Genomic DNA, 11,246 nt, shown 5'->3' with positions numbered 1-11,246 from the left:
TTGATTAAACTTGACATGGATACATTTTAAAATCAAAGAAAAAAGAATGTACCCATATAGGTTTAAAAATGGATTAGAAAAAAAATTGAATAGATTTTATATTAAAAAAAGGGTACATTTTACATATAACAAATTGGTATATTTAAGAATGAGTACATTTTAAGATTAAAAAGTTTTACATGAATGGGTACATATAATTAGCATGGGTACATTTAGCAAAATAAAAAGTACAAATAAAAAAAATATATGGGTACAAATACAAATAAACTTTAAAAAATATGGGCACAAAAAGAAATTAATATATGGGTACAAATTAAAATTGAAAAGAAAATTGGTACAAATTGAAAAAAAAAATTACAAATTAAAAATGGGTACAAACTAAAACTAAAAATATATGATAAAAAATTTAGTCATAAATATAAATATACTAATTGTAACATTTTTAACATTAAATGAATATATTTAGAAAAAAAAAATTTATTATTAAAATAATTAATGATGTTATTAATACCCAATGACCTTGATCAAAAATTGAAAAGGAATATGATTTTAATCAATGGAGTAGTAAAAAGAAGGATGAGAAACTAATTTCTCCATATTTTTATTACCCTTGTTATTCAATATTTCATTTCTTTCGTCATTTAATCGAGCTGCTTCAAGTGGTACCATAGCCGGTTTATTCCGAATCGTTAGTTTTACATGACAAGCAAATACACTACTTCAGTTAAACGTGTTTGAGTAATCTTCCACTGCAAAAGACAGTACCCCAAATCGAATTTTCCATAAAAGCAAACCATTTTTATTCGCTTGCTGTTGTTGGACGGTGGGTATTTTCCATTATTTCTTAGTTTTCTAATTTAATGAGTTTGTTTAACAAATCAGTTCACTCAATTCTTTAGCTTGTTAAAGTAAGAGTGGCAAAGAATCTAAGTTCATTTTCTTTTCGCACAATTACTTATATGTGAAATAAATCAAATTCTTGGTGCACTATCTTTATTTTATAAGGATGGTTTCCAACAACAAACTCATCACCAATCCATCACGCAACTATGCTTAAAATGCCTAATAAATTCTGTGATGGTGTAATCGATCACTTATGTATTTGGTTTGATGAGTATGACAACAGTGTGTGATGACTTTTTTCGAGTGTAAATTGTTGGAGCAATATTATAAAATATGACAAACAATAATATAATTTCAATGATAATAATCATAAAGAAATTTACAACATCAATTATATATGAGATTAGTATAAATAATTAGAGATAAAGTTAGAAAAATTGACAAACTTGGAGATTAAGGCTTGCATAAATGTAATGTCCTAAAGACAGAATTTTGCCCATACTCTTGTGCTTGTAGTTTGGTAAGAATCCGTCTCCCAGGATTTAACAATCTATAATCCAAAGTCGAAGCACTTTAATATTCAGACTCTGACGAACTTTATATATTATGTACTCTCAAAACATGACTCGGAATTTTACAAACGAAGAATGAGAGAAATAGAGTGGGGAAACCCTATTTCTCAAGGGTAAAAATTAACTCTAATTTTATATATCAAATGATAATGGTTTCATGAGTTTATATAGAACCCATTGTGTTGTTTGGTGTAAGGATGCAACTTTGCATCTATGTAACCTACACCACTCATCAAACTACACGCCCCAAATTACAAATAATATGATGCAATTTGCATCAGATGCAACACTTAAGAACAAACAAGATTAATTTTTTCATTCAATATTTTGAAACTAAATACTATAATATCCAATACATATTATAATATAAATTTCCAGCCTGAATTTCGTGAAAGCAAAATGCAAAAGTTTCAACGGTGAGAGAACCAGAGTTACTTGACTAGACGAAGACGTATGGTTGCTATTTTGTTTGCTGTTACGTACTGCATTACATCAAGTTTCAAAAGCGACATCTCTCTTCATCTGTTTCTTAATGAGTTAAAGGAAAACGCTACCTCTATTAATAGGCATCTTCACACCGTAAATTTTCACACATCTTAGTTATCTATACATCTTCTCTAATGGCTTCCATCGCCAAAGAATTAGCCTTTAAGTCCTATCCTTTCATCAGAATCTTTGAAGATGGCACTGTGGAGCGCATTCCTTTTCCGTATTCTTCATATGTGCCCCCATCTCCTGATCAAGATCCAGAAACTGGCGTCTACTCCAAGGACATCACCATCTCAGACAACCCCAAATTCTCGGCTCGCCTTTTCCTCCCAAATCTCCCTCAAAACCAAACCCAAAAGCTTTCCATCTTGGTTTACTTCCATGGTGGTGCCTTTTGCATGGCGTCTACCTTCTCATTCCTTCACCAACGTTATCTCAACCGCTTGGTCTCAGAAGCCAAAGTTGTAGCTGTCTCTGTTGAGTACAGACTTGCCCCAGAGAACCCACTTCCTATTGCTTATGAAGACTGCTGGGCTGCTCTTCAATGGGTTGCTTCTCACTCAATTAACAAAGGCTCCTCAGATGGTAACAAAGAGACATGGTTACTCAACTATGGAGATTTTGACAGAGTTTACATTGGTGGTGATAGTGCAGGTGGAAATATTGCACATAACCTAGTTATGAAGGCAGGAGTTGAGGGCCTGTGTGGTGGTGTGAAAATTTTGGGGGTATTTTTGTCCTGTCCCTATTTTTGGGGTTCCAAGCCAATTGGGTCAGAGCCTAAAGGTGAAAACTTTGAAAAAACTTTACCTTATTTGGTTTGGGACTTTGTTTATCCATCAGCTCCCGGAGGGATAGACAATCCGATGGTGAATCCGGCGGGTGAGGGTGCACCGAGCCTTACTGGACTAGGGTGCTCTAAGCTGCTTGTGTGTGTTGCTGGAAAGGATCATCTGAGGGATCGAGGTGTTCAATATTATGATTTAGTGAAGGAAAGCGGGTGGAAAGGAGAATTGGAGCTGTTTGAAGTGGAAGGAGAGGATCATTGCTTTCATGTCTCGCTTGGGATCGAGACCAAGACTGATCAGACGGAGACTACGACTGAGAATGTTAAGAAAATGTTCAAACGCTTGGCATCATTTCTTGTGTAGCTAAATTTATGTCATGCTAATGAGAATCCTCAATTCCGCATGAAGCACAATGTGACTGTCTTTGGTATACAAAATAAATAAATAAAACTAGATATGATGAATTATGTACATTGCAACAGCTCATCTTGTTAGCGAAGTAACCCAACTTGCTTGTTGATCAAAGTAAAAATAGTGACTCTCCTAATTTTTTATGAAATATTTATCTATCTATTATTTTCATCATTTAATTAAGCTGCGTCAAGTAGTACCATCGTCAGTCTCACATAATAAGTAGATACACTAGTGTAGTGAAAGGTCTCTGAGTTATTTTCCAATGCAAAAGAAACTGCCTCAATTGGAACTTTCTTTAAAACAAAACAAAACAATTCTATTTTCCTGCTGTTGTTGGAGGGTGATTTTTTTCCTTAATTTGTTTGTTTTCCAATTAATGAGTTTGTTTCACATATCATTTTGCTCAAGAGTGACAAAGAATCAAATTCTTTGTGCACCATAAGCATATGGAAGTTCTTTGTATGAACGCGACCTAAATTTTGATTTTTTTTTTCGCATTCTTTAATTCATTATGAAAGTCCTAGGATGAATACTAATTTAACCTAGAGATGTAAATAGATTCCAACTTAATACTAATTAAAATTATGATTTAAATTAACCAGTTACGCAAACTAAATTCTACACAAATATTCAGCATTAATATAAAGAGTGCGCACATGATGTAGGATTTAATGAGGCAAAACCTACCACTGGGAAAATCCTCGAACTACCAAGCCAGGAAGCACTAAGAAAGAAAGAATACATAAAGACTTACAAAAACTCATCAACTAGACAACCTTACTAGCTGGCAGCTTTGTCTTTGCACTTTGATACTCAATCTTTCTTCAGCCTTTGAGTTGAAGTGACACGACACTAATGCGGTCGTCAATCTCCTTCCCTTGAACTTTGCAATATCCTAACTTGATCATACAAAATGTATATATGATGAAATGTTTGTTGAAAAACAATCAATTACGAAAATCACAATACATATTTTCATAATTGACATTCAATTAAAAACTCAAATGAAAGCAGGATGAAAAATAATATTTTCTCTTAAAAACACATGTTGTCAAAAACACAAAATAGCAGCAGTATAAAAATTATTTTTCTTGCTCAAAACAAATATTCATGCAAGCTTTCTCCAAAGACATGACTTCTCATGTATAGACAAAAATCACCGCACACAAGATAAGAATGGCAAAACCATTTCAACATCCAGATAAACAATAAGTTTATTTTAAAGCATGCAATCAGATAAATCCCACCAACAAAAGATGTGTTTTAATAATAAATGTAGAAAGGATAACTCATCTTAAAGAGATAAAACACATGATGGTTAAGAGTCCTATCCCAAATACAATAACATGGGATATCTGATGAATGTAGTTGGATGCGTGCATGCAAACGTACCTGAATAAGTATCTCATTTACGTAACATCATTGCGATTGAAAGTGTGAGAGACATCCTTAGACGTAAACAGTTACAATTGAAAATATGTAACAAGTCTAAGCTATTACAGACTCATGCATTTTATCAAGAATTGCCAATTTTGCACTAACACATTATTTTGACAACCAATATTGGTTCAGGAAACTTAAAAACGTATGTTGGTTTATAAACTTTTGGTAATATATAGTCGTTTTCATATGCTTATATGACAGTCATAGAGAGTAGCATTCTTATGCAGGCATGTCTTTCTTCTTTCAACAAAAGATATCATTTTTGGGAGAAGGATGAAAGACATGTCCACATAGAGGAGATTTTATTACAATTTGTGAAAAACTTGTTTAGATATAGATGCCTTTTATCCTATTTCTTTTTACTAAATATTTGTGTGTGTTTAAGAAGATGTTTAATTTTCCTAAGTATCACAAACAAATGAGTTATTCTTAAATTATGAAAGGATGGGGGTCTTTTGGTCTAGGTCAAAGAAAAAAAATCATAAGAATCGTTCAAATAGGGTTTTTTTTTTGGGGGGGGTGGGGGAGGAAGGTATCCATACGAATCTATTTCTTTTTACTAAATATTTGTGTGTGTTTAAGAAGGTGTTTAATTTTCTTAAGTATCACAAACAAATGAGTTATTCTTAAATTATGAAAGGATGGGGGTCTTTTGGTCTACGTCAAAGAAAAAAAAAATCATAAGAATCGTTCAAATAGGTTTTTTTTTTTTTTTTTGGGGGGGGGGAGAGGGGGAGGAAGGTATCCATACGAATGATCGTATAGAGTAATACAATTTTGTCCACGTATATGACCTATCTTGATAGTGCAAACGTAATATAGTTTTAAATAGCATTGTTTAGTGTAACCTTGGAGTATAAATGTTAACGTTATAGTGTAGCCATACCTTTCTTGTAATTCATATATTGAATATTATCATACCTTGAATATCCACAGGCCAATTTTTAGCCTTTTTTTTTTTACAAAACCCAACTTCAATAGAGGGCTATGCCAAAACCAAGTGGATTCCACAAGGCCAAATTAGAGCCTTTTGGCTATCGGCCTAGGCATGTCGAGTGTAACAACCTGTTCTAAAAATAGGTGCAAATTACAATTATGCCCTCGTGTTGGGCTTTGTCATTCTGGCCCAAATCTTTGGGTTGGGGACTCTCAAACCCAAAACTTGGCCCATAGCTTTTGTTTTTCCCTCACCCGTGACACATCTCTCCCTTCTTCCCCTTGCTCGACACCTCTCTCGCACTCACTCTGTCTAACTCTCAAATTCTCTCATTCACTCTCTAAGCTCCGAGAGCTTTACCCTTGCTCTCACTTCGATTCTCTTACAAACCCAGCCCCAAAATCACATATTTGGAATCCCTAAGACTCAAGGAACTCAAATACATCCTTGTATGCACCATTGGAGCACCATTTGAGTGATCCACGATTGGACCCGAGAGCTTCAAACTTCGAAACTCAAAACCCAGTTGAGATTTCTCGTTTAACCTTTATATTCATGGGTTAAACCTTGTCTAGTGATGATTTGAGGTCGAGTTTTGGACTATGTATTCATGCATGCACTCTACTTTCTATTTCCATATTTTCGGTGAGGTTTCGGCTAGTTGTAGATCATTTCAGGCCACTAATTGACTTTGTCTTGTTATATCTTTGGTATAATTTGGTTTCTCATTAGTTTAGCTTCGTTTTGATGTTTAAATGTTGAATTTTGGTCGAGTTTTAACCCCAAATCAAAGCCCAGGAGTTTCCTGGCCAAAAGTTCGATTTTCTTCTTTGATGGGTCAGTGACCCACGAGCTATTTTGAGTCAACCCAACTTGAATCCAAATCTAACTTGTCATCTGGCCTAGTCCACTAACCCTTTAAACCTTTAACCTAGGCCTAATCTAGTAACCCTAGCCCAAGCCCAATCCTTTAAACCCGGCCCAAAACCTTTGGCCCAACCCAGCAAACCCAATTTAACCCATCAGACCTGAGCCAGATCTGACCCGACTCGAGCCTGAAACCTAGATTCCACGATCGATGCCTGTGCGTGGAGTACATGCACCTCCGCTGTTGTCCACGGTGGCACTGGCGACTTTTTCGACGACTCAACTGGGCATGTGGCCTTCCAGGCCACTGCCCGGTGGCGGCGCGAGCGGTAGCACGTGGGGGAACCCGAGGTCCCTCCGTAGGTTTTTCAACGTGCCGAATCCAAATTCGCTATCCATTTTCTTAAATTCCATCATTTTAGTAGCGTGGTATTAAATAGTCTCTATTTGTGTATAGGTGCATCAGTTGGAAGTGATTCAGTCTTCCCTAGTTCGAGCAGCTCCCCAAGAGCGAAGTTTTTGTGAATGGACCCCTTCTCAAATTGAATATTTTATAACTATCGGACTAGCATGCATTTCGTATTTCAGGATTTGAATATGTCTTATATGATGCTTTACTTTATGGAGTTCTGCATTTATGATTTATTGAGTTTACGTTTTATGAAACGTTATCAAATGTTTAACTCACACTTTATGAAAGGTTACGATATTGCTTTTATACTTTATGAGATCTTATGGATTTTACGAACATGGTTTTTGATGATGATTTGAGCTAGAAAGTTTCTATGATTTTATGAATAGATGCTTTGAGCATTTGAGCTTTAACGCTTGATACGAGTTTTGAGATATGTTTTTATTGATTATATAATAGGTTATCATACGACACATACACACATCAAGGGTATTAGTCTATGGTCATAGGACATAGTTGAGGATACTTATGTTATACCCCCAACTTCACTGGTGAAACCAATGTCAGATAGCTTCACTAGCCATGGCTAGTGTCTGTGTGTTATGCTATATATACATATATTTCTTCGTTGGCATAACCCAATGTCGTACTTCACCTTCGGGTGATGGGACCTACCATATTTCTTCATTGGCGTAACCCAGTGTCATACAGCTTCATCTTCGGGTGATGGACAGGTACTGCCTTCGAGCGACTATGATACCTCTAGAGAGTGCAGTTTTGATGAGATTTATGGATTTGCCTTCGGGCATTTTGATATCATTTTTAGAGATGATTTTATGATTACGAACATTTCTTGCATGCTAGAGTTTCAGAAAAAACATATACGTAGTATATTATATGTTTTCAAAACAGGGGTTATTATGTTCATAAAGAATTCGGGTTTTGAATATTATTAGTATTAATATAAATTATGGTCCACTCACCTTGCGCCCCCTCAGGACATAGTGACAAGGAGTACAGCCCGAGCGTCGAGGCATTTCCCTACTAGTGACTTTGTGACCTTCCATTCGTGTATGATTCTTTTATGATAATTGTAATTTGATTTCTTATTTGCACTCGTATTTCCATGTTGTAGTGCACTCTAGGCATAATTGTGCATCTTTTGTTTTGGATTTGTGATTGTTGGTCCTTCTGTTGCACTCACGTTTAAGTTCTCTTATATTCTTGCGTATTTATATATTTATGGCTTTCGTCACCCTTGAGTGTCGGCCAGCATGTGCCATCCAGGTATCATTAGGATATTTGGGTTGTGGCGTGTCATTGAGCCTGCCTGGTAGCTCGTTTGTTGGTTCTTTTTTTATATTTTTTTAAGGGCGAAATTTGAAAAAAAAAATTAAAAATTTAATTTTTTTTTCATATAAATACCTAAGACATTTCTACATCATTTCTCACATCCTTTTTACCTTTCCATATTATCTTACCTCATTTTAATCCAATGCTTCACATTTTGTTCACCTCAAACACTTTTTTCATACACATCCCTCTCTTACCTCTTCCTATAATCTAAATTTAAAATTTTCAATATTTTTTCAAATGACACTCAAAATATGTCCGGATAACCTTATTCATTTAGCGACAAGTGACATTCAAAATATATCCGGATAAACTTATTTTAATATGGTATTTTAATTCAATTAACCAATAATGTTAAAGAACATCATTAAAAATAATAAATTATTGAGGGGTCTAACACTGTTCATTTAAAAATAATATCTTGCAGGCTATAATTTTTTACGGGGCTAAAGATAGCCTCTTCGGTTGTAGATGGCCTAAGATATGAATTCTCCTTAGATCTCCTAAATCTAGTGAGTAAGAAAGAAGCTCCAAGTTCCTGAATCTCACTTAAACGCATTTTCTCTCTCTCTTTCTCTCTCTCTCTCTCTCTTTCTCTCCTATTTTCTCTCTTTAGAAACCCAGATCCATAGCCTCTTCTTCGGCTTCAGCTTTCAGCCGCCTCCCCTTGCTCTTGCTCGAGGTAGGCGGCAACCTGCTACCTCCTCCTCTTTATAGTCTCCTTCTTCCCTCCTCATTCTCTCTTTCTTTCATTCCTTCATTTGCCTTTTTCTTCTTTTCTTCCCCTTTCACTTCCTCTGCTTCATCCCCCTCCCTGCATCCATCTCTTCCTCCCCTCTTTCCAATCTCTTTATTTCGTTTTAATCATGGTTCTCTCTGAGTTTATCTTAGTTTTCCATCAGCTAGGTCTCAACTATCCCCTAAGTTTGTCTCGATCTGGGCTTTTTGCCCCATATTCGGCATTTGTTGCCTAATTTTACTGTTTTCTGTCTTTTAACTTTCTGTCATCCCTCCTCCTTAGTTGTGATACTACATCCCCATCCCACCATGTACTCGGTTAGGCAGGCTCTGATCAGGAAAATGATGCAAAATCTACTACGTACCCTCATTCACTTCCCATCCCCCAACCGACATACCTATGTCGGATCCCCATCGAGGACAAGTGTTGGGTATTCTACATACCCCCTTAACCTCACCCTTCTACCCGTATGATACTTTGCTTGTATATATTTGCAGGGGTTCCTGAAGGAGATTTGGATCTGGTGTCTTCTTTCTCGGTTCAGAGTTTGGCTTCATCAAAAGACGTGACGGCAATAGTGATGTGGTCTTTCCTACTGGAGATTAAGGCTTTTTACTTTCTGTTTTCTACTGCCTTCGTGACTAAGCTTATGTGGGCCTACCGTTGTATCTTGGGTTGCTGCTTTTATTTTGCTCGGGCCTTTTACTTTGCCTGTAGTTGTTTATGTTGGAAGTATGCCCACAAAGCCACTCATTTGATGTAATAGCTTTTGGAATACTTATTGTATTAAACTTTTATATGTTTAATGAAGGGCAAAGCTTATTGTTAATCACTATTTATTGTATCATGTGTTTAAGCAATAAGGGAATCCAAAGAATGTATTTGATCTAACAGATAAGTGATTTAAGTAAGTTAGATTATCGAGACCTTTCTCTTATGTTCATTCCTAAAACGTTCCTAGCCATAGGATTGCCAATTGGGCATTGACAATCCGCTAAGGTTAGTATGTGTTATGTCGACTCAAGCGTGAGTATGACTAGTCTCATGTCATTTAGTGTTGGACACTAAGGCAAACACATAGGTGCTCGAAAGAGTGATCGAGTACACTGAACAACGATCAAAAGAGAGTTCGAGCATACATGTCATGTAAGAACTCGAAAGTTGCAATATGCAAAGTAGTCCTTTGACCTGAGGCATCATAGATGTCTAATGGTTAGGTCTTTGATCTTTGATCATGTCAAAGGCATTCCATTGGAGTGTCCACGGCATTGTTGTGGTCAAGCTACCTAGTCATGTAGGCATATGAATGCACAACAAGGAATCTTTAACCTTCCATGGTGGAAGGAGAATACTCTAAGATATGATTCGAGAGTCTTTGGCCAAAGCATATGAATATGACTTAGGAAGTTTGTTCCAAATCATATTCAATTGAATCATATAGATAAGTATCACATTGGATAGTAGACATGAAACAAACTATCACCTAAAACAATGTGATTAAGAGTATTGTATTAGAGAATGACCGTATTGCATTGTAGTTGTAACTGGATAGGTTCTCCAACCACTTCTACTTAGCTTGGGTAACCATGATATGCTGCTAGGTGTCACTCATGGTTTGTGGAAGCCCTAAAGATTAGCAAACACTAATTTTAAGGGAGAATTGAAATGTGGTTTCAATTCACAATCGATCGTTAAGAGTAACAATCGCCCACTACCTCGTTAAATGGAACCTAATGGATAGTACACCGAGTAAGGATGTAGGTGAAGAAATTAAATGAAATGGATAAGCAATTAAATGGTTTAATTGAAGAATGGTCAAGGTTAATTAATTAGTTAATTAATTATACGAAATGTTCGTATTAGGCTTATATGTTGGTTTTGGGTTTCGGGGCCCAAAAGCGTTTTGGTCCACAAGGCCCATTATGTTTAAGTTGTATGACAACTAAAACAAAATGGGCAATTAGCCTAATCAATTTGATATGGCCGGCCATTAGGGTGAGAAGTGTCAAACTTGGATTAATTACAAGTTTGCCACTCACATGTGATGAAGTATAAATTCAACTTTATAGCTTTATTTTCATTAAGGGTTTTTCTTGATGAAAAGAGGTGAAACCTATTCTCTCTTTTTCTCTAAAGAGGCCGGCCACTTAGAGGGGATTTAGCTAGCAATCTTTTCTTCTCTAAGTCATCCATTTCATCTTCACACTTCATCCTTGGTGTGGAGACTTAGAGACATCAAACTTTTGGTGTTTTGGAGATCCTTTCCTCAAATCCTCAAAGGAGCAAAGGAGCATCAAGAGGGAGAAAATCACAAGGAAGATCCAAAGAGCAAGGAGGTGACTTGAAGGCCCTCCACTTGGGTGAATCCCTTGTGTAAACAAGGATGAGC

General features: G+C 36.1%; 1 protein-coding gene across 1 annotated transcript; it reads left to right on the top strand.

Annotated features, from left to right (window-relative positions):
• The first annotated feature begins 1,997 nt into the window (after positions 1-1,997).
• Positions 1,998-3,163, top strand: LOC126608351 (2-hydroxyisoflavanone dehydratase-like). The gene has a single exon (XM_050276225.1). The coding sequence runs from the start codon at positions 2,036-2,038 to the stop codon at positions 3,053-3,055; it is 1,020 nt and encodes a 339-aa protein (XP_050132182.1). The 5' UTR covers positions 1,998-2,035; the 3' UTR covers positions 3,056-3,163.
• Positions 3,164-11,246: the final 8,083 nt, after the last annotated feature.

The sequence above is a fragment of the Malus sylvestris genome, chromosome 16 (assembly GCF_916048215.2).
Source record: "Malus sylvestris chromosome 16, drMalSylv7.2, whole genome shotgun sequence".
In the NCBI taxonomy this organism is placed as follows: Eukaryota; Viridiplantae; Streptophyta; class Magnoliopsida; order Rosales; family Rosaceae; genus Malus; species Malus sylvestris.
The sequence above is the reverse complement of the archived record's forward strand: the minus strand, read 5'-3'. Positions and strand labels throughout refer to the sequence as shown.

Coding starts and splice junctions, on each gene's coding strand:
- LOC126608351 (XM_050276225.1), top strand. CDS start 2,036: ATGGCTTCCATCGCCAAAGAATTAGCCTTTAAGTCCTATCCTTTCATC.